Source organism: Mesoplodon bidens (genome assembly GCF_964165515.1).
Source record: "Mesoplodon bidens genome assembly, chromosome: 6".
In the NCBI taxonomy this organism is placed as follows: domain Eukaryota; kingdom Metazoa; phylum Chordata; class Mammalia; order Artiodactyla; family Ziphiidae; genus Mesoplodon; species Mesoplodon bidens.
In genome coordinates, this window is record NC_138162.1 from 10,295,649 (window position 1) to 10,319,199 (window position 23,551).

The following is a 23,551-nucleotide window of genomic DNA, read 5'->3' on the forward strand; positions in this document are numbered from 1 at the left end:
TACTCAAGGTAAATTTTTTTTCTAGACTTAAAAGCAAAGAATTCCTTCAGAACATAAGCTGTTTTGAAAGTAAATAATAATTCACAGAGCCAGTTCCTTACTGCCAAAAGTGAACTGTTAATCCACTCTCTCTAAAGACACTTTGCTGAAAGTTATTATCATATAGCATCATCTTCATACCTAGGACAATCCCCCCTTCTACTCATTTTGAAAAGATGTGATTCAACCTCCAATGGAATGACAAAAATAAAACTATAACAACATTATCATAAGAATAAATTCAGTGTTTCAGAGATGATAAAAAATTTTTATTTCAGGGATGTCTATATAATTTCTAAACACCCCAATATGATAGAACTGATCATGAAAAAAAGCTTATCATTAAAAAAAAAATCATCCAAAGGCAAGACATATTCTATTCCAAATAAACTCTGTCTCTTCCTCACAGTATTTCTAGAGACAAGATATAATTAAAAGAATCCCTTAAGAAATAATAACATGACTTCAATAGTTCAGATGATTAGGGAAAAAAGCACTAATATAGATCCAAAAATCATCTTTCTGAAACTTTTAGGTCCAGAGGAGTTTCAGATTTCAAAATTTGGAGATTTTAGAAAGGTTGGTTACTGCATACATGTAACATGTCCAGTATTTAGTCTGGCTTCCTATAATCAGATACATTAACATTCCTGCAGCAAAACATGAATATTCATGAATATGAAATGGAATAACTAACAATTATAAATAGCCTCATGTTAGTTCAGGTTAGGTTTTGTTACCAAATGAAGTATAAAAGACACTCAATTTTCAATCATTCTGGAGTTTGAAATCATGGGAAAGGGGTAAGGGCTTGTTCTAGAAAATCAAATTCAACTATGCATTCAAGTGTATGAGGACTCCATTTAAAAACCAACACAATGTAAGAAGCAAATATTTAGGACAGTTTGGGGAAAAGGAATGGTAAGAATATATGAATAATGTCATATTTTCTGTTCCCACTCCCACTGCCCAATCAACTGACTTTAAACTGAATGCCTAGCAAAAGCATACCTGCATCAGATTAAATCTTGCCACCTCATTAATAGGAGCATCAGAAATTATTCCATACTGTTCTGGATTGACAACCGCAGGACAGATGAAGCAGGCCAACAGGAGGTCAGTACACATTGCTCTGACCTCCCCAACTTCCAGTCTATCTACACAGGAGAGAGTTTTGTACATCTGTGACACAATCCATCTCAAACTATGTGGAAAGCAGTATGTGTTCTGTTTGAGATAACCAATAAATTTGTTCACCAAAGCCACTAGTTTGGCCTCGTTGGAATCCACCATCTCTTGAACCTTTTGCCTGAATCTATCTGAGCCTTTCTCTCCAAAGAGTTTTTCCTGTTGAGATGGGGAGAACCTCTCAATTAGCTTGTTTGGGTCTGTTTCCAGGTGATCCTCATCTTCAACAAGCAGCTGCATGATTGGCTCATGTAAAGTTGCTGTGAGGAAAAGTTTGGCAGAAAACAGTCCTTCAGAAAAAAGTTTAAATAAGATGCTGAAGGCACAAGTTCCTCTCCTCAAAAGTCGCCTGGGGTTGTCACTTTCTTTAAGTTCAAATTCAATCAAGTATCTCAACACCTGAAGGAGGTAGCTTTCATCTTCTTGCATAATGCAGTTGCCATAGAGAGAGGTAAAAACTGTGTAAATAACACTTTGTGTGTTCTCCTGATTAAGTTTCTCTCCCGCAACCAAAGAGGAGGCAATAAGACGAGGATTTTCCCTTAATCGACTTAAGAATTCTCCATAAGCAGTCTCCTGAAATCCCAACTGCTTATACCCATCAACGAACTGTGTATCTTCCAAAATCTTGGCATGTTGGCAACATTCAGCAGGGGAAGCTTCAGCACTAAAAAACAAGCAAACAAGCAAAATAATAAAATTAACAACAATAATAATATACTGTACTAAAACATGGAAATGTGAGTTGATGATAGTCATGGCAATGAGATCACTCAGAATTGCTAAAATCCTTTAGACCACCAGCATCTAAATGTGTAAAGAAAGTCAAAACCAAAAAGTAGGATTCTGACTTCTATCATTGAAGATCAGTCCTGCCTCTTTTTGAACTTCATATACATGGACTCATACAGTATGTACTCTTCTATGTCTGGCTTCTTTTCTCGACAGTATACCACAGCACCACTATTTCTAGACTTAAAAACTGCTTCTTGGAACAACAGAACAATCAGGTATTAACACAGTGAAAAATGAGGTTTCTAAAACTGAAAAGTAGATATACAATAGCAAAACATGAAAATGTATATATTAAATAATATTAGGAGAAAAGCAGAACACAAGATAATTTACTCTCTACAGTAATAAAACGTTATATAATGCCAAGATACAAAATTAATTGGTATGGTATAAAATATTAATGCTTAAGTTATAATTCTCTACAACTGTGCTTAGGTTAATAGGTTAATTAAGCAAACTAAGCAAAGACACCATTGAGATGCTGATTTAAAATATCTTAAACCATGCACTTTGTTGGAAATAGATTTATTTGCAGTTAGCGATTATTAACTGCTATAAGCAGAATTATAGTGGTTTATAACAGTTAAGACCTCAAAACCTTTTCTTTACCTGGTTATAATAAGCCGATCCAAATTAATTCTCTGTTGCTTAGCGATCCATGCTGTACGATACAACTTTTCAGCTGTCTTAAGTACATCTGCATTGAGTCTCTGAATGAGCTGTTTCTCAGAGTTTACATATAAGCGTTCCTGCTTGAGGTGATGGGCCAGAGTATGAATATCTAGCTTCACCATCTTCAGATGTGGAGAAGGTACAAAGGCTGATCACTAAGAGTAAAAAGAAAAAATTTTTATGTCACTTAAATTGTTTTCCAAAAATCAAAGGGGGTAGGAGAACACATTATATATTAGGCTACATTTAGTATCACGGTTAGCTCTAGTTTTAAAAATACTCTCTCTATACATTTTACAACAGAAGCATTATAGATTCAGTACAGAAAAACTGGTAAATACAGATAAGCAAAAAAAGAAGAAAAAGAGAAAATCTCTTAATAAGGCCAGTGCTCAGAGGCAGCCACTGTAAATACCTTGCATGTATCCTTCAAGTCCTGTGTCTACAAAAACAGAAACAGATCAATGTACCACGATAGAAAGCCCAGAGATAAACCCACGCATCTATGGTCAACTAATCTATGACAAAGGAGGCAAAGATATACAATGGAGAAGAGACAGTCTCTTCAATAAGTGGTGCTGGGAAAAATGGACAGCTACACGTGAAAGAATGAAATTAGGGATTCCCTGGTGGCACAGTGGTTGAGAGTACGCCTGCCGATGCAGGGGACGCGGGTTCGTGCCCTGGTCTGGGAAGGTCCCACATGCCGCAGAGCGGCTGGGCCCGTGAGCCATGGCCGCTGAGCCTGCGCGTCCGGAGCCTGTGCTCCACAACGGGAGAGGCCACAACAGTGAGAGGCCCGCGTACCGCAAAAAAAAAAAAAAAAAAAAGAATGAAATTAGAACACTCCCTAACACCATACACAAAAATAAACTCAAAATGAAAAAATAAATAAATAAATAAACTCAAAATGGATTCGAGACCTAAATGTAAGACCGGACACTATAAAACTCTTAGAGGAAAACATAGGAAGAACACTCTTTGACATAAATCGCAGCAAGATCTTTTTTGATCCACCTGCTAGAGTAATGGAAATAAAACCAAAAATAAACAAATGGGACCTAATGAAACTTCAAAGCTTTTGCACAGCAAAGGAAACCATAAACAAGACAAAAAGACAACCCTCAGAATGGGAGAAAATATTTGCAAACAAATCAATCGACAAAGGATTAATCCCCAAAATATACAAAGAGCTCATGCAGCTCAATATTAAAGAAACAAACAACCCAATCCAAAAATGGGCAGAAGACCTAAATAGACATTTCTCCAAAGAAGACATACAGATGGCCAAGAAGCACATGAAAAGCTGCTCAACATCACTAATTATTAGAGAAATGCAAATCAAAACTACAGTGAGGTATCACCTCACACCAGTTAGAATGGGCATCATCAGAAAATCTACAAACAACAAATGCTGGAGAGGGTGTGGAGAAAAGGGAACCCTCTTGCACTGCTGGTGGGAATGTAAATTGATACAGCCACTATGGAGACCAGTATGGACATTCCTTAAAAAACTAAAAATAGAATTACCATATGATCCAGCAATCCCACTACTGCACATATACCCAGAGAAAACCATAATTCAAAAAGACACATGCACCACAATGTTCACTGCAGCACTATTTACAACAGCCAGGTCATGGAAGCAACCTAAATGTCCATCGACAGATGAATGGATAAAGAAGTTGTGGTACATATATACAATGGAATATTACTCAGCCATAAAAAGGAACGAAATTGAGTCATTTGTTGAGACATGGATGGATCTAAAGACGGTCATACAGAGTGAAGTAAGTCAGAAAGAGAAAAACAAATATCGTATATTAACACATGTATGTGGAACCTAGAAAAATGGTACAGATGAACCGGTTTGCAGGGCAGTAGTTGAGACACAGATGTAGAGAACAAACGGGTGGATGCCAAGGGGGGAAAACCACGGTGGGGTGGGGATGGTAGTGTGCTGAATTGGGCGATTGGGATTGACATGTATACACTGATGTGTATGAAATTCATGACTAATAAGGACCTGCAGTATTAAAAAAATCAAACAAACAAAAACAACTAATACTAACCTTTCTTTGGGTTATCTGTATGGAAATATGTTAATATAAACGTTTCAGACATTACATGAAATTTCTAAAAATCATATGTTCTGGTATAATGTTATAAGTCATAATTCTAGTTATTACTTTAAAATGTATATCTCAGAAATAACTAAATTTCCTTGTCAATTGCCAAAAAAAAAAAAAAAAAAAGGCCCATGTCTTTTTATCAACACTGGACTTTCCTTGCCTGCTCTCTTTCACACTGCAATCAACCAACATAGCCTGTTGACTCTTTCTTCAAAACACATCTCACCACCTCCATCATCATCTCTCACCCAAAGGTCTCTAACCACCACTTCCTAACTGAACTCCTGCTTCATTTCTTGTACTACTGGAGTATCTACATAGCATAGAACATCCTTTAAATTTAAGTCAGACCACTTCATTCCCCCACTAGAAGCTGTCCAAAGGCTTATTTTACACTTAGAATGAAATCTGAAAGTCCCACATGATCTAACCTTGCTATTCCTCCAACCTCATCTCCTGCCATTCTAAATCCTGCTCACACAGCTCCAGACACGCTGGCCTCCTCTTGAGCAGATCAAGCATGCCCCTTCCTCAAAGCCTCTGCATTTGCTGAACCCTCTCCCTGGAAGGCTATTCCTCCAGATGCCTTTGCAAGGCTGGTGCCTTTACTTCATTCAGGTCTCTGCTCAAATGTCTATTTAGAAAGGCCTTCTGAGACAAATCATTCTAAAACAGAAAATATCACTTCCTATTCCCTTTTCTGGCCTTTTTTTTTTTTTTAAAGCACTTGCCCCAACCCAGCATGGGTTGTTGTTACATGCATGTTCATCATGCTTAGAGTATGGCTCCCCCACTGAAAGGCAAGGGCCGCCAAGGCCAAATTTGTCTGTTTTGTCGACTTACTGCTGTAATTTCAGGGCTGAGGAGAGGGCTTGGTTTACAGCAGGAGTTGAATAAGTATTTGCCAAAGGAATGAATGAAATCACACAATTCTTGTTTATCTAGTAGCTAAACAAACTGATAAAAATAACACACATATTTTAAAGCATTATTATTTAAGCTATACCCTTAAATAGAATGCCTGCCAGACCATAAACATTTTATCTCAGCAACAGAAGCGCTTGTGGGCCAAATAGCAGAATACAACATTGTGTCAAGGCAGCAGTCATTAAGTTAGAAAAATGCTTCTCATTAAGAATTAAACATTAGGGGTGGGGAAGGAAAGGACTGGGAGTTTGGGATTAGCAGATGCAAACTACTACATATAGGATGGATAAACAGGTCCTACTGTATAGCACAGGGAACTATATTCAATATCCTGTGATAAACCATCATGGAGAAGAATATGAAAAAGGATATATATATGTATAACTGAGTCACTTTGCTGTACAGCAGAAATTAAACACAACATTGTAAATCAACTATACTTCAATAAAAATGTTTTAAAAGAATTAAACATGATTATATACTTAAAAGCTGCTATGAGAATAATGCTTTAAATGTTCTCACCACAGTAACAAGAAAATGGTAATTACATGAGGTGAAGGATGTGTTAACTAACCTTATTGTGGTCAACATTTTGCAATATATGTGTACCAAATCATCATTATATGACTTAAACTTACACAATGTTATATGTCAATTATAGTTCAATAAAGCTAGAAAAAAAGAAGTTGTCCCAGCCAATCAGATTCATAACGGATTTATTTGGAATTGATAAAATACAATTTGTAGTGAATTCAGATTCTGAAAGAGGTGACAACCTAGCTCACAGAACTCTCAATATGTTTACAGATCCAATGAAAATATGTTCATATATATGAAATAAATACTTTTGGTGCTAAGACTAAAAAAAAATTAAACATTATGGTAGCAGATGGAAATATATTTAAAGCCACCTTATTTAAAGAAATAGATTCAACAATTTTTAATTAAGTTTGATTTCAGAAATTAAAATTTTTTCTTTTATTCTAATGAACTACTTATGACTAGAAAAGTTTCAGATATTATCATCTAACTTGAATTTAACTGCTTTAAAAACTTTCTTGTACCTTATCAATTCCCTAGCAAACTATACAAAGCTATTATTCCAAGTCTCCTATATTAAAACCCTCAGAGGGCTTTCCTCTCAAAAGGTTTAAATATGTCTACTTCACCAAGATGATTCACCATTAACTCACAAAAGCATCTGGGTACATTCAAAAAAATTGGTGCCATACATACATATATAATCTTATTAACTCAGCCTAAAGAAAACACATATGACTTTGCAGACTTTCATGAGGGAATTCTAACATCCTCTAGGGGGCTCTAAATCCACAGACTAAGAACAGAATCACTGAACAAATGGTTGTAACTATGAGAAATATTATAGTTAATGAAAATAGTACTGAAATGGGCTCTTAAAGATCTGTATGCTTTGGGGACTTCCCTGGTGGTCCAGTGCAGGGGGTGCAGGTTCGATCCCTGGTCAAGGAGCTAAGATCCCACATGCCTCACAGCCAAAACCCCAAAACATAAAACAGAAGCAATACTGTAACAAATTCAATAAAGACTTTAAAAATGGTCCACATCAAAAAAAAAAAAAGGTCCACATCAAAAAATCTTTTAAAAAAGCTCTGTATGCTTCATTAATTAGTTCTGTTACCTTGGGTATATAATGCATATTCTATGAACCTCAGGGGTTTTTTCATCCATAAAATGTGGACACAGTATCTACATTTATTTTGTGCCTGGCATGAGCAACATATTAGGTACTAGGGATACAAAAAAAGGATAAAATCTAGTATGTGTCCTCAAGGACTTCCTAATCTAATAGAACGAGGCAGACATGCAAGCAAATGGCTGCCCCAAAATGTTATGGGTATGATGCTATGGCTGAATGAAGGCTGTACAACGTAGAGTACAGACAAAAGAGAAGGAATGACTGAGGAGTTAGGTACCTGTGCCTAGTCTTAAAAGACAAGTATGGGGGTGGGGGATAAGTATTTGCCAGTAATAACACACCATTGTAAAGCAATTATACTCCAATAAAGATGTTAAAAACAAACAAACAAAAAAAGAAATGTTGCAGTGGCGATGGAAAGGACAGGACAAATCTGAGAGATGCTGGAGACAGAAAATACAAGATCTGCTGACACCTACACAAGGGGAAGACGAGGCAGAAGTTTCCAACTCTGGTGACAAGCGGGGGTGGTGTTATTCACCACAATTTCGTATCATATGAGAAAACACTTTATAAACTGAAAATTATGCCTGGTATGGTTCTAAGAACTTTACACACTTAATCTTCATAACATCCCTCTGAGACAGGTACTTTGCCACAAAAGAAACTGAGGCTCAGGGATATTACGTAGCTTACATAAGGCCACAGGGGTGAGAGGTGATAGAGCCAGTACACTATTATTATAGTCCTGATCTCTACAAGAATGACTCAGAAATCGTGTGGTTACACAGGTGAATTATTTTTAAGAGATGCACATTCAAGTACACATAAGTAAATTGTTAGGATGTCTGGAACTCACTTGTACATGGCTCAAAAAAACTAAGAGATTTTTTAAATGCAGCAAAATGTAAACCACTGTTGAATCTGGTTGGTGGGTATATGGTGATCATGGTACTACCCTTCAACAGTTTCTCTAGGTTAGAATTTTTTCATTATAAAATGATAGAGGAAAATCCTTTATAAATTCTCAAACCGTATCCTTCTTGCTGCCTTAATACAATTTAATTCAACAAATACGTTATTGACTTTTGTTGGAACCTAGCCAGGTCCCCTAATCTCAAGGAGTTCACAGCCTAATTACAACCAAAATACTGTTCAAGATAGGATGCATAAAATGTTTCCAATGACATAGCAAAATATGAACCAATTTATGCAATTCAGAAATTAAAACCTTCAAACATAGCTTCACTTAAAAAAAATTAACACATGAAAGTAATGCTCCACCTGATCTACATAAGAACTCACCTTCTAAACCCTTCAGTGGTCCCAAATGTCTTCAAAGACATTTTTGTAAAGATATTTCACATAAGGGGACTTCCCTGGTGGTCCAATGGGTAAGACTCTGCACTCTCATTGCAGGGGGCCTGGGTTTGATCCCTGGTGGGGGAACTAGATCCCGCATGCATGCCACAACTAAAAAGTCCAAATGCCGCAATGAAGATCCCATGTGCTACAACTGAGGCCCGGCACAGCCAAATAAGTGAGTGAGTGAGTGAGTGAGTGAGTAAGTAAGTAAATAAATAAGTAAATAAATAAGTAAGTAAATAAATAATTTTTTCAAAAGATATTTTAAATAAACCCAGAACACTAGATAACTTGCTAAATTTTCTTTCTTTAATCAAGTTCATCAGACTATATGACCTACTACCCATCCCTGTTGCCGTCATATACTATAGTCTCTCTCCTTCCTTCAACACCCCCAAACTCCAATGATCATTTGACCCTACCAAGACTTTCAAGCCATTAATCCTACCACCTTTTTTGCTAGCCTTCACTCTCCTCCTGCCTCTGCTTCCCTCCTTACCCAGCTAGCAAAAACCCCATGGTCAATCATTATGATCACTGGCTGAATGTTCTCTCAATTTGCCCCCTCACTCGACTAAACCTCAATCCCAGTTAAATCCAATGCGGGACTTCCCTGGAGATCCAGTGGTCAAGACTTCGCCTTCCAATGCAGGGGGTGTGGGTTCGATCCCTGGTCGGGGAGCCTAAATCCCACAGGCATCAGAGCCAAAGAACCAAAACATAAAACAGAAGCAATATTGTAACAAATTCAATAAAGATTTTAAAAACATGGTCCATATCCAAAAATCTTAAAGAAAAAAGAAAATGTTCTGCCTACTCCTAATTTATACCTGTGTATGAGAAAACCAACACACTCAACCATGCTAAATATCACTTTAAACTCACGATCACAAACCCTATACGAGCCCTTACGCACACTATTACTTCCCCCGTCCATCCATCACTCCCCCACTCTCCCAGGCAACTAATTCATACCACCATCTCTCCTCAAATCTCCAGCCTCTTCCCCTCTCCTTATTCTCAGCTCCTTGCTTCCTACTTCACTGAGGAAATTGAAGCATCAGAAGAGATCTTCCTCAGGCTCCCTGCTTCAGTCTTTGCTCTCAGCCTACTCTCAACACAGCAGCCAGAGTGAGCCTGTGAAATCCTAAGTCAAATCACATCACTCCTGTGCTCAAAATCCTCCAAAAGCTTCTTTTCTTGGCTTTCCATGGTCTTCTGCCTCCATCCCCCCTACCTCTCTGACCTCACCTCCTATTACCAGAAGACCATACAACTTACCATCCAAACTAGGACACTACTGGGAGTGAAAGTGGACACTATTAATAATTTCATTGAGACAAGAGACATAAACAAGGACCACTCTCTTACCAGATCCCTCATTCACTCTGCTCCAACCATATTCTCCAACATGCCAGGTATATTTGCACCCTAGTGCCCTTGTACTTGCTCACCACCCAGGTCTCTCACTTCCTTTGGGTCTTATCAAGAGTCATCTTCTTCAATGAGGTCTTTCTTGGTCACCCTACCTAAAATTCCAACCCCTGCCCTGCCACACACACATACTACCTCTCCCTGCTTTAGTTTTTCTTGTTAGCAATAGTCATATTATACATTTCACTTATTTATCTTATGTACTGTCCATCTCCCCAAGAAAATGTAAACTTCCTAAGAAGAGGGATTTTTGCCTAATTTCTTCCCTGCTCTATTCACACTGACTAGAATAGAACCCGTCACATCATGAGCATTCAGTAGTACACATTTGCTGAATGAATATATGAATGAAAAAGAGGTAATTCAATAACCTATTCACGTTAGAAACATCATAAGCAGAGGTAGAAATAACACAGGAGGAACAGAGGTGTAGTCTTTGATGGACAGGAAAAGAAGAGGTAAACACTACGAAATTATCAATAGATGCTAATTAAAATAAGCACACCATACTGAAAACATTAAATATACTATGTGGAAGTTTCATGAAAACTTAAAGGAAAAACAAAAGTGCTCAAAATTTACATTTATTCCTTACTTCTTAGCGGATAATTTCCAAACTCCTTAACCTAATGTTTAAGGGCCAACCTTGCCTTAACCCTCACCTCCAGTCCTATCTCACACTATTTCCCTATATGAACCCTCCTGTCCCAGCAAACCTGCCTTTTCATTTTTATTTTTAATTCACCTTCATGTTTATATTTACATCACCTTATTTGTTCCTTCTAATTTCCAAGGCCTGGCTCAATAAAACCTTCCTTCCCAACCATATAGCCTGCCCCCAGTGATAAATCCCAACTCTGAACTCTTAAAGCAGTGCTTATCCATACCACTAAATTAGAACAGTTAATTTTTCTTTTCTTTTTTTTTTTTTTTGGCCAAGGTGTTCAGCTTGCAGGATCTTAGTTCCCCAACCAGAGACTGAACCCAAGCCCTCAGCAGTGAAAGCGCCGAGTCCTAACCACTGGACCGCCAGGGAATTCCCTATTTTCATCTTTAGTGTCTATATCTTGTCCTTCCAGCAAGAATGAAGGGTCCCCTCAAAGGATGAAAACATCTCTTAGACCTATGTATCCCCAACCCCCAATACCACGGCCAAACACAAGAAGTTCTCACATATCTTTGCTAACTGCATTGTCACAAGGTGCTCTGAGAAAAAGAACATAAGTAAAATCAAAAGATTTTTAAATTAACATTAGGCACATTTCACAATAATAGAATTTTTTTTCTCTGAAATTTGCCAGCATTTTCCAAGTTAGATAATTTCTTTTTGGAGTGGTCAAAAATTGGACTTTGAAATTCTATAAAATTCTTTAAAAGCTCACTTGCACTTGACACATTTTCTACAAAAATAAAAGCAATTATACCCATACATGTCAAGTCAGATTTTAAGGTTTTCAACTCATGTTATGAAGACTTATCACTGAGAGCCCAGCAGGGAGATTTTAGTTGAAGGAGTGAAGCACATGGGGTTTTTGTATCCTTCCAACAACAGTATAGAGGCTGGCAAACTACAGCCTGTGGGCCAAACTCGACCAGTTGCCTACGTGTATAAATAAAGTTTTACTGGAACACAGTCATGCCCCTTTGTTTATGTATTATCTGTGGCTGTTCTCATGCTGCATAGCTAGATAGCTGCCATAGTCCTCCAGAGTCCATATGGCCCCCAAAGTCTAAAATATTTACTAGCTGGCCTTCTACGGAAAAAGCCTGTCAACTGCTGATAAGCAAGCATACCTACTGTAATACAGAGCATGGAGAGGAAGCACAACCTGATAAGGTGAAATGCGTGAATTAGAAAATACATTAAAAGTTCCAAGGACGATACACGTATTATAAATGTTAGCAACTATGCCTGAACAAACCCCTGTGACTCAAAAGAAGGACTCTAAAGTAGAGGGAAATTATTTCAACTGTTTTATGGAATGAGAATCATATTTCATATTTTCTTTGATGAAAATTTCTAATTAAAAGCATCCCAAGGGACTTCCCTGGTGGCGCAGTGGTTAAGAATCCGCCTGCCAATGCTGGGGACATGAGTTTGATCCCTGGTCCGGGAAGATCCCACATGCTGTGGAGCAACTAACCCCATGCACCACAACTACTGAGCCTGCGCTCTACAGCCTGCGAGCCACAACTACTGAAGCCCTCGTGCCTAGAGCCCAAGTTCCACAACAAAACAAGCCACCGCAATGAGAAGCCCGTGCACTGCAACGAAGAGTAGACCCTGCTCGCCGCAACTAGAGAAAGCCCACACGCAGCAATGAAGACCCAAAGCAGCAAAAAAAAAAAAAAAAAATCAATCAATTAATTTTTTAAAAAAGATCTCATGTGCCGCAACTAAGACCTGACGCAGCCAAAGATAAAATAAAAATAAATAATTTTTTTTTTTAAACAGGTAAGGTAGGGAATTCCCTGGCAGTCCAGTGGTTAGGACTCGGTTCTTTCACTGCAGAGGGCCCAGCTTCAATCCCTGGTCGAGGAACTAAGATCCCACAAGCTGTGCGGCGAAGGCACCACCCACCCAAAAAAAGAGGTAGGGTAATTTTTATCATTTCACTAGGACACAATGAGACATACTCCACGTCCATCACATAACAGAAGTCACCAAAACAAACCTTTCCATGAAAATAAGTGGTAAATATCAGAGTCATAACTAAAGAGGTGAGACAGACAACTTGCTAACATGATGAAACCTACACTTGTAAAAGGCTTATTAAAAGTGAAATTAGGGCTTCCCTGGTGGCGCAGTGGTTCAGAGTCCGCCTGCCGATGCAGGGGACACGGGTTCGTGCCCCGGTCCAGGAAGATCCCACATGCCACAGAGCGGCTGGGCCCGTGAGCCATGGCCACTGAGCCTGCGTGTCTGGAGCCTGTGCTCCGCAACGGGAGAGGCCACAACAGTGAGAGGCCCGCGTACCACAAAAAAAAGAAAAAAAAGTGAAATTAAAGGCCAACTATCTTCAATCGAAGAGCATTTTTAGTAACATAATATGCCACACACAGGTATGGCTTTGAAATGTGAGAATAAAACATGCTTTGCAAATAAATTAATGTGTGTAAGATGATCCAGTTAAAAATTACAGAGATGATGACAACTAAATGTAACGTGGTATCCTGAATGAGGTCCTGGAACAGAAAAAGGACATCAGGTATAAACTAAGGAAATCTGAGGGCTTCCCTGATGGCACAGTGGTTAAGAATCTGCCTGCCAATGCAGGGGACACGGGTTCAAGCCCTGGGCCGGGAAGATCCCACATGCCGCAGAGCAACTAGGCCTGTGAGCCAAAACTACTGAGCCTGAGCACCACAACTACTGAAGCCCGCGCGCCTAAAGCCCATGCTCCGCAACAAGAGAAGCCACCGCAATGAGAAGCCCACGCACCGCAATGAAGAGCAGCCCCCACTCGCCGTAACTAGAAGAAAGCCCGCACACAGCAACAAAGACCCAACGCAGACAAAAATAAATTAAAAAATAAAATATAATAAAAACATTAAAAAAAAAAAAAGGGCTTCCCTGGTGGCGCAGTGGTTGAGAGTCCGCCTGCTGATGCAGGGGAGACGGGTTCGTGCACTGGTCTGGGAAGATCCCACATGTCACGGAGCGGCTGGGCCCGTGAGCCATGGCCGCTGAGCCTGCGCGTCCGGAGCCTGTGCTCCACAACAAGAGAAGCCACTGCAATGAAAAGCTCATGCACCGCAACAAAGAGTAGCCCCCGCTTGCGCAGCAATGAAGACCCAACACAGCCAAAAAATAAATAAATAAATTACATAAATAACATAATTCTAAAACCAAGCATCCAATTTAGCAACTTTTTTCAGTATAAAAAAATATACAGGGCTTCCCTGGTGGCGCAGTGGTTGGGAGTCCGCCTGCCGATGCAGGGGACACGGGTTCGTGCCCCGGTCCGGGGGGATCCCACGTGCCGCGGAGTGGCTGGGCCCGTGGGCCATGGCCGCTGGGCCTGCGCGTCCGGAGCCTGTGCTCCGCAGCGGGAGAGGCCGCAGCGGTGAGAGGCCCGCGCACTGCAAAAAAAAAAAAAAAAAAAAAAAAAAAAATACAAATTTTTTTTTTTTTTTTTTTTTTTAGCTAATTGGGCCTCTCACCGTTGTGGCCTCTCCCGTTGCGGAGCACAGGCTCCGGACGCGCAGGCTCAGCGGCCATGGCCCACGGGCCCAGCCGATCCGCGGCATGTGGGATCTTCTTGGACCAGGGCACGAACCCGCGTCCCCTGCATCGGCAGGCGGACTCTCAACCACTGCGCCACCAGGGAAGCCCAAAAAATATATACAAATTTGAGAAATGCATGTGAACACTGTAATTTATCGGTCTCCAACAACCACCATCTAGAAGAAGGATTAGCAGCTATCCCATGATGTCCCAGAACCCATTTACATCTGGTAACACGTTGCGATGTTTAAACTATCACACTAAGAATATTTTATCTTTCAGTTCACTGTGATCAGAAATGAAATACAGAAACTTCCTAACACAAAATTTCCACAGCTATGTTATATTTTGCACTAAATCCTGGTCAACTGAAGCAAGGCAAATATATTTCCTAGCCAGAATTGTTTAAGAAAAGCCAGTTTTTATATTAATTTCCATTTAATATCAAACTTTAAAAAAAAAGCCATTATAAGTAGTAATGGTTGAGCCTGAAGAGGAGAGTTTTGGCTGGTGGTAGTAAAGCATATGGGTGCTTAGGAAATAAAAACAATAATAACTACCATGCATGTCAGGCTCGTCATGTACTAGGCACCAACCAGGTGCTTTACATGGACGTTCTTATTTAACCTGTGTAACACTCGTGAAAGGTAAGTATTCTTAGCCACTTTTTACAGATGAGGAAACTGAGGAAATTAAATTATTTTCCCAAGGTCAAGTTAATAACTAGCAAAGCCGAGACTAGAATCCAGGTGTATCTGGTTCACCCAGCTTTTACCCACCAAGCCATTTGCTTCCCAAGAGTGAGTGCTTTAATTTACAGTCAAGGTTACTTCTTCTAATCACCCCACTCTTTCAACAACTATTAATATGTCAGTCAATATCTGGACAACTCCCCCTTTCTTGGAAAGTTTCAAACTGCCTGACAAAGTCAGGTTTAGTTGGACTTCAGGACTAAATAACCTAAATTCTACTAAAGAAATGGTATATGAAAGTTTAGAAAAAGTTACTAGGGACTAATCTAGATTATTAATTACCTTGATAATTAAACACACACACACATAGCAGGTGCTATCTAAAGTATTTTTTTTTTTTTTTTTTTTTTTCTTTTTGCGGCATGCGGGCCTCTCACCGTTGTGGCCTCTCCCGTCGCGGAGCACAGGCTCCGGACGCGCAGGCCCAGCGGCCATGGCCCACGGGCCCAGCCGCTCCGCGGCACATGGGATCCTCCCAGACCGGGGCACGAACCCGTATCCCCTGCATCGGCAGGCGGACTCCCAACCACTGCGCCACCAGGGAGGCCCTATCTAAAGTATTTTAAAAAATTTTTTTAGTATTTATTTATTTATTTTGGCTGCACTGGGTCTTTGTTGAGGCATGCGTGCGGAATCTAGTTCCCCGACCAGGAGGGAAGTTCCTATCTAAAGTATCTTTTGAGACTTAAATGTGGGATTTCCCTGGTGGTGCAGTGGTTAAGAATCTGCCTGACAATGCAGGGGACATGGGTTCCAGCCCTGGTCCAGGAAGATCCCACATGCCACAGAGCAACTAAGCCCGTGCGCCACAACTACTGAGCCTGTGCTCTAGAGCCTGTGAGCCACAGCTACTGAAGCCTGTGCACCTAGAGCCCGTGCTCCACAACAACACAGAAGCCACCGCAATGAGAAGCCTGTGCACCGCGATGAAGAGTAGACCCTGCTAGCCACAACTAGAGAAAGCCCGCACACCGCAACGAAGACCCAACGCAACGCAGCCAGAAAAAAAAATACATATAAATAAACATTTAAAAAAAGATGTAAATGTACTAACAGAGTTCTGGGTATAGCACTCTAAAGTAAAATAAAATGAGCTCAAAACTAGCTATATAATCTCTAGTGATTAATATAATCTTTCTGGAATTCAGTTTTTCAATGGAAAAACAAGGAATTATGGGTACCATTCCCTTCCCATAATTTACACTCTACAAATCTCCAAATAGATCCAAGTTCCCTAACTGGTTCCAGAACATCTTGGTCACCTCACTCTCTTTCTCTATGAGCTAACAGGGATTTTTTTTCTGTGGGCAGGTAACCTCAGATAGTAACCAATATTGTCAAAGTGATCTATACTCTTAGCGTATCATCTGCCTTCTTCCAATGTGGGAGCGCATAAGATCAAAATGGCCCTTTATTGGAAAAGGTTCGGAAAATTCAAGATTATCATCTTCCTCCCAATCCTTCAAACTATTTAGAGTCTCATCATCTCAATAGTCTCCTTCCTGGTCTCTCCTTCCTACTGTTGAAGCAATCTTCCTAAAGCACAAACCTTGTCATGCTACTCTCCACTGCTTACAGAATAATGTCTACAATATGCTACAGGGTATCAAGCTCTCAACCATAAATCCCTCTTTTTATAACTCCTATCTCATCTCCCACCACCCTTCCACTTCCCCAAAATCAGATTTTGCTGCCATACTATATCCTAAAGTCTCCAACATTTGCACATGCTATTATCTAGGCTTAAGGGGCTCAGATCTTCCTTATCTTCAAGTGAACTCAGATTTCTCCTTTAAGGCCCGGCCCCCAAATCTCTTCCCTCTGTGAAGCTCTGGGGGAGCTGCTCCTGAGAACAAACAGGGTGCATCCTTCCTCCCTTATGACACTGAGTGGGAAAGTTACCCCATTTTAAAGTCTCTTTCAGTTTTTCTATTTACATCACACAGAAAATCTAAGCAAGGTGTCAATTTGTCTTCAACACTTCCCTAACACTTGTTAATCTCTCCTTTTAATTAAAGACAGAGGTCTCAAACTCAGCACCTTCTGCAAACAGAAGCAAGCTAGGTCTTATAACATTGTTTTTATTATATTCAAGTTGCTTTCTATTTAGGGCAAGAGATGGTAGCCTTTCATTATGGTAATAACATAAAGCTTCTTTAAAAAAATTTTTAAAGGTGTCCAAATTTTTTTAAAAAGACATTTTAAATAAACAATAGTATAAGTAGTTTGCAGATTTGGGAAAAATCATGATGCTACTCAAGGATTAAGCATGGTTAACATTGTTATATACTGATGCCTCCACCTTGACAGAACTGTCAGTTACTTTTTTTGTTCATTAAACAGGTACATTTCATCATAGTATTTATGTACTATTCATATGAATGTGATAGGGCAAAAAAGGACATAACTGCCATTTTTTAATGACCTACTACAATGTTAGCTGTATTTTATCAATCAAATAATTTTAATTTGAAGATTTATTTTAACTACCCACCCCTTTTAAGGGACCTAACCAATTCATTCCAGAGATGGGTGTCCTTTGTAAATATTTTTTTATAAATATAATCATGTTGAATTACAATGATTTGTCTAAATGTGTTTCCCCTTACAAGACTTACCTCCTCCAATGCAGGAATAGTTTCTTATTCATTTTATGTTTTGCTAAATTACATACTCTAAAAATCATTAGGTATTAAAAATAATGAGCTCATCTTTTTCCAAAAAATGGACAGACAAGCACAGTAAGCTTTATTTAACATATATCCTTCACTCATGCATTCAAAAAATGTTTATTAAACACCTACGAAGTGCCAGGCACTGATGAACCGGACAGTTTAAGGTCTGCTCTTGAGGGACCCACATTCTCATAGGGATACATGACATTCTAATGACACTTTTAAGTCGTTGTCACAGACTGGATTTCTACATACCCTCTACTTAGAATCCTTTGCCTACTCCTTTTAGTGGTCAGTTGAGTCCCACGTAGGCAGCAGGGCCCAGCTCAAACTGAGGAGCCTTTACCAATCTCTTGACTCAGATACTTTCTCACAGACTATTTGCAACAAAATGTTGTTTTCTCAACAAAACTCCAAGTTCCCTAAAGTAGGGACATAGTCATCTTGGTATCCCCATTACTTGGCAGAGGAACTGGCATTTAGCAGGTGCTGAATCAATGTCTGAATTTATTTAAAAATTAATAAATAAGTGACTGAATGATGAAGAGCAATGCTCCAGTTAGGAATCAGCCAAGCTGCTGCTAACTCAGTTCCAAAATGACTGAAGAACAGTAACTTAATGTAAGTTGAAAACATCTACTAACTTCCCAATGAGCATGCTTGAAATAATTATTAATGTACCAAAAAGGTATTTCCTCACAATTAAGAAACACATATCATGAGAGGGGAAAAAAATGGAAACAGGTGATACTTTAATATCTTTAGTTGGTATTTTTGAAACAAAAGTAAAACATTATAGAAAAAAAGAATGGACTTAGTATCAACTATTCCTGGCACAAGTACAGGGAACTGAAAGGCACACTACTTTGAAGATATAAGTATATAATATAAAGCCAGATAGTATCCAAAATTCAAATTAACAGTACAAGATTTCTTGTTATGACAGCAAAACTCCAGACCCCACCAAAAGTGAATAAATAAAATACAGATGTCAATTTTACCCCCAATACATTAATTAATTTTCCAGAACTAAAAAAGACAAACCACAAAAATAATGAAATTCATGCATAATAAATGGCTTGTGGATTAAGCTCAGATTTTATAAGACCACACAACTGACAGAATATCAAAACACTTGGACAGCTAATATGCATTACTGAGTAAATACTAATGTATCCTCACTAGTCCATTAAAAAACCTTGGCTTTTTAAAATATTACTTGAAATCATTACTAATGGGACTGTTAAACAAGATTAAGTTTGAAAGACATTAAGTAAGTTATGGTACACCCCTACCATGGAATACTACGTAATCATTAAGAAGGAGGTAGAGGTACATGGAAAGGTATCTACCACGTACCACTAAGTGAGAAAGCAAACTGCAGAACGATATGCATGGTAAGATCCCAGAGGCAGTACAGGCGTTAAAACACAACCCCCCCCCAAAAAAAAAAGAAAAACACAAACCCCAGAGCAAGACTACTTGAGCTCAAATCTCGGTTTTGCTGCTCACTAGCTAAGCAACCTTTGGCTAATTACTTCTCCTTGCCTCGGTTTCTTCATCTGCAAATGGATGTAAAATTGAAGCTTACTTCGTAGGGTATGTTCATAAGTTTGTGAGGGTTTAACAGGTTAACATATGTAAAGCACTTAGCAAGAACAAGTGTTAACTATAATTTGGGGGGAAAAAAGAAAAAATCCAAATCATATAGCATATGCAGATACATGCAGGGCAAAAAAGCTTTCATTGTTGCATTGTTTTTAGTTGTTCTTTTTTTTAACAAAGAACATTTATTACTTTAGTAATTTAAATTTTTTAAAAAAGGAGAACATAATAAAAATTTGGCACTAAGAGCTCCCCTGCTGAAGGGTCTGCTAGTACAATTACTTAAACACTCAAGACCAAACAAATTCTGTGAATAATAAAAAATGTGAAATTTTCAAGCCCAACAAAAAGGACACAATACTTAATCTCTAGGTATAATTCAACAATAACATGCTACACACCAACAAGGAGAACGGCAATGGTATTAAAATTATATCCCTTTTTTTTCCCCAAAGGCAATAAATAACACAAAAATATCCACCTAATCTGGAATGCATATCAGGAACTTTCATAATTATTTAAACCTTCATTAATTTTATTAGTCTGAAATTATATACTACCAAATCTAATTTCCTCTTATTCAACCATCTCTAATGACACCTCACTAAGACAGATATAAATCTGGAGATCAAGATAAACCAAATAGTTAAAAAGAACCTAAAACCCTTAGAACTCTTGAGAGGAAGATTTCACCACCCACATGCTTTGAGGAAGCTTTGGTCCCCAGCATAAACTTAGCTTCTTCCATAAATACAGTGGGTGTACAAAACTACCAAACAGAAGAGCAGAAAGAGAACTTTGAGCTTCAGCTGCATTTCTGCTGAGCTGTAATACTGGTAAGGCCTGTTTCAAGATCCAAGGGTACACCCTCAAATTTAAGGAAAGCATGTAAACAGCAGACTGACATGTCTATGTCATCACATTTACCAGAATGGTACTTCATAAAATTACAAACATTTATTATCAAACTTCAAATAGCATTATTATCACTGTGTTCTACCTAAAAGGAACCTTCCAGAACAAAAAAAAAAAGAAGAAAATCTTGTTAAATAGCTTTTCAAAAATAAATAGAAATCAATAAATGTTAGCAATTACTGTCATTACTGTTATTATGATGTTTTGGAATGATGGAATAGAAACTTACTCAGAGGGAGACTTACTTAATAAGTTACGTTCCATCAGAATCCAAGTTGGCCCACCACATCCTTGAATAATTAGATATTAAAAGGCACTTTCTTTTAGAGAAATCGAAGTTAGATTCCTTGGTTCTAAAGGAGGTAAAGATGAAATAAAGTCTGCGAAAAGAATTAATCTATTCTTTCCTAAGCTTTTCTGACATAAATCCATATTTATAAACAGTTTGCAATTCTGACTTAAGTGTTATGACTTTTAGACCTAATGTATTTTTGTCAGGATTTACAAACAGTGAAAGTAAAATCAAGAAATGGGTCAGAGTTCTGCATTAGAAAATGAAAGGAGACAGTTCAGAGTGGGTTGAAAATAGATGACTTTAGCCTAACCCCTAAAAACTTTTAAAATAGATGTATTTGGATAAAATTTAGATTGCTTGGGAATACAATTTGGTTCTGATCCTGAAAAAAAGGAAATAGGCTAATATCCCAACTAAATTTCTGTCTTTTAAATTTTCCAATATTAATCCTTTCAAAAATTCACAGAAAATAAATTGAAAACATAAATTAGGTAAGGGAAAAAAAAAGAAGACCTGAACATGTTTGACGACATGCTTCCCACTAGTCTCCAGCGTGGGTGTACAGGCATTACATGGGAGCAAGACCAAGCAAGCATCTTTTCAGACAGACATCTTAGATTAATGAACAGACATCTTGCCTGTTTTTACAGTTACAGTATGCTTAAAGCCTTATTTTTCTTTTCTTTTTATTGAAGTATAGTTGATTTACAATATTGTGTTAGTTTCAGGTGTACAGCAAAGTGATTTAGATATATAAATCTTTTTTTCAGATTATTTTCCATTATAGGTTATTATAAGATATTGACTATAATTCCCTGTGCTATACAGTAAATCCCTGTTGCTTATCTATTTTATGTATAGTAGTTTGTATCTGTTAATCCCATACTCCTAATTTATCCCCCCCACCCCCTTTCCCCTTTGGTCAGCATAGGTTTGTTTTCTATATTTGTAAGTCTGCTTCTGTTTTGAAAACAGTCATTTGCATTATTTTTAGATTCCACATATAAGTGATATCATATATTTGTCTTTCTCTAAGTACAATATTCTCTATGTCCACTCATGTTGCTGCAAATGGCAATATTTCATTTGTTTTATGTAGAGCCTTATCTTTTTAAAATGGCTGACAAAAAGGTGAATATGAAGATAATTTTGGCTTAATATACATAATTTAATTACAGCATTAGTATTAAGTTATATTTTCCTTTCAGGTATAAATACTTATCAATTATCTGGTTCATCTTCAAACTTAAAAAAAAAGAAAAAATACATTATAGAGACCCTTCAGAAGTCTGTATTTTTTTTTAAACATTTGCTCAACTGTTCATTTATATATATTAAATATGCAAACTTGAGGTATCAACAGATGTTCACCACTTCTTCTGACCTTTGCATTGCAGAGTTCAAAACTGGGTTTCAGCTTAGAAACAATGAAGAACTACCTTTCTGAAAATGTTTTTACAAAATCATAATACATATTGAAACATACTTTAAAAAATCAGAAAATATAGGTAAACATAAAGAAGGAAACATTAATTATCTATAGTTCTAAAAACCAAAAATCAAACAATTTAGTGTCTAAAGCTTCATCTAAAATGTGTACACAATACAGAAAGTATTGATCCTAGTTCCTTTACAAATGAAAATATCTTGATTAGGATTAAAGAGTTAAGGCCACAAATAATTCTATGCAAACACAAGTTTAGGTAGTCCAAATGTAAAAAAATACATAACTGAAATCCTTCTTACCTAAGAGAAAATTAACTCCAGAGAAGGAAATGTGTGGGTGAAAAAACCATAAAGTTGAAAATTTAATCATTTAAGAAAAAATTTTTTTCAATTTTTTTTGGTCTTTCCAAAGCAAGTAAGAAGGATTCCACTTATATCAGACTTTTACCCGCCCCCCCCAAAAAATCATACTTTATCTTGGAGAATCGTAATGTATAACCAACTCCCCAATACTCTCACTCCTAAAAAAATAATAATAATAAATAAAAGTGAAACATCTTACAATTGGGAATATATCCACTTTCCTGCTTCAATTTTCTGCAAATATCAGGGGTACTTTTTCCAAATAAACCAATTTAAACTAAAGCACATCATGTTTAAAGAGTGGCAAATTTTGTATTGTTAGTTTCACCAAATAAGAGTTAATACATATTGTTGCCGTTTCCAGAATGCCATTATCAGGCAGCATCACCTGGTAAATTGCTAAGTGCCATCACTGGAAAGCTGCTCACAAACTCACCGTGGAGCCAACTGGGTGAAGTGGGAAGTGACAACGCTGTGACAGTGGTCAGGAAGGCACCAGAAGAGTAGCACTTGTTTTAAAGTCAGGGATGTGGTATGAAGGTGGAAAAGGACGAAACCAGGTTGAAAGCTGGAACACCAAAAGGTAACTACCAGTTACTGAGTGAAAGCCATGTTCCTGAGCTTTTACATATATTATTATTTTTGAAGTTAATCCTGTGTGATAGCTATTTATCACCTCCATCTTACAGCTGAGGAAACAGGATTAGAAAAGTCAAATAACTTACTGCATAATCATGCAGCTATCATGAAGCAAACAAGGAATTCAAAACTAGATTTATTTGACTCCAGAGCCCAGACTCTTTTCATTTCCCCAGGCTGCCTCTCTGGTTCTTCAGTATATAGAATTCAGGTTCCCTGTGAGCAATTTCACTGTTGTGGGCTCTAGGAGGGAGAGATCCACCTGGAGGCAAACGGTCACATACTATCACCTGGGGAGCCTAGAGTTTTCAGCCTTTGTTCGTCCCAAGCCACCGCTATACATAATCTTTTCTCCCGTTTTCCCTTTTACAGACCTAACACACTGGATGGGTGGATGGAAGGA

At 38.1% G+C, this 23,551-nt stretch overlaps 1 protein-coding gene across 7 annotated transcripts in view; it reads right to left on the reverse strand.

Moving 5' to 3' along the window:
• GAPVD1 (GTPase activating protein and VPS9 domains 1) overlaps positions 1-23,551 on the reverse strand; it is a 73,040-nt gene that overhangs the window by 46,701 nt on the left and 2,788 nt on the right. For 5 of the 7 annotated variants that reach the window (XM_081237395.1, XM_081237393.1, XM_081237394.1 and 2 more), the window contains exons 2-4: positions 22,946-23,077; positions 2,632-2,849; positions 1,051-1,894 (exon numbers count right to left, since the gene is read on the reverse strand). In XM_081237395.1, coding sequence (XP_081093521.1) covers positions 1,051-1,894; positions 2,632-2,816 — 1,029 coding nt within the window. In that variant the 5' untranslated portion in view covers positions 2,817-2,849; positions 22,946-23,077. Of the gene's footprint in view, positions 1-1,050; positions 1,895-2,631; positions 2,850-20,650; positions 20,759-22,945; positions 23,078-23,551 lie in introns of all 7 variants that reach the window. The other 2 variants (XM_081237391.1, XM_081237390.1) reach the window with 2 other exon arrangements.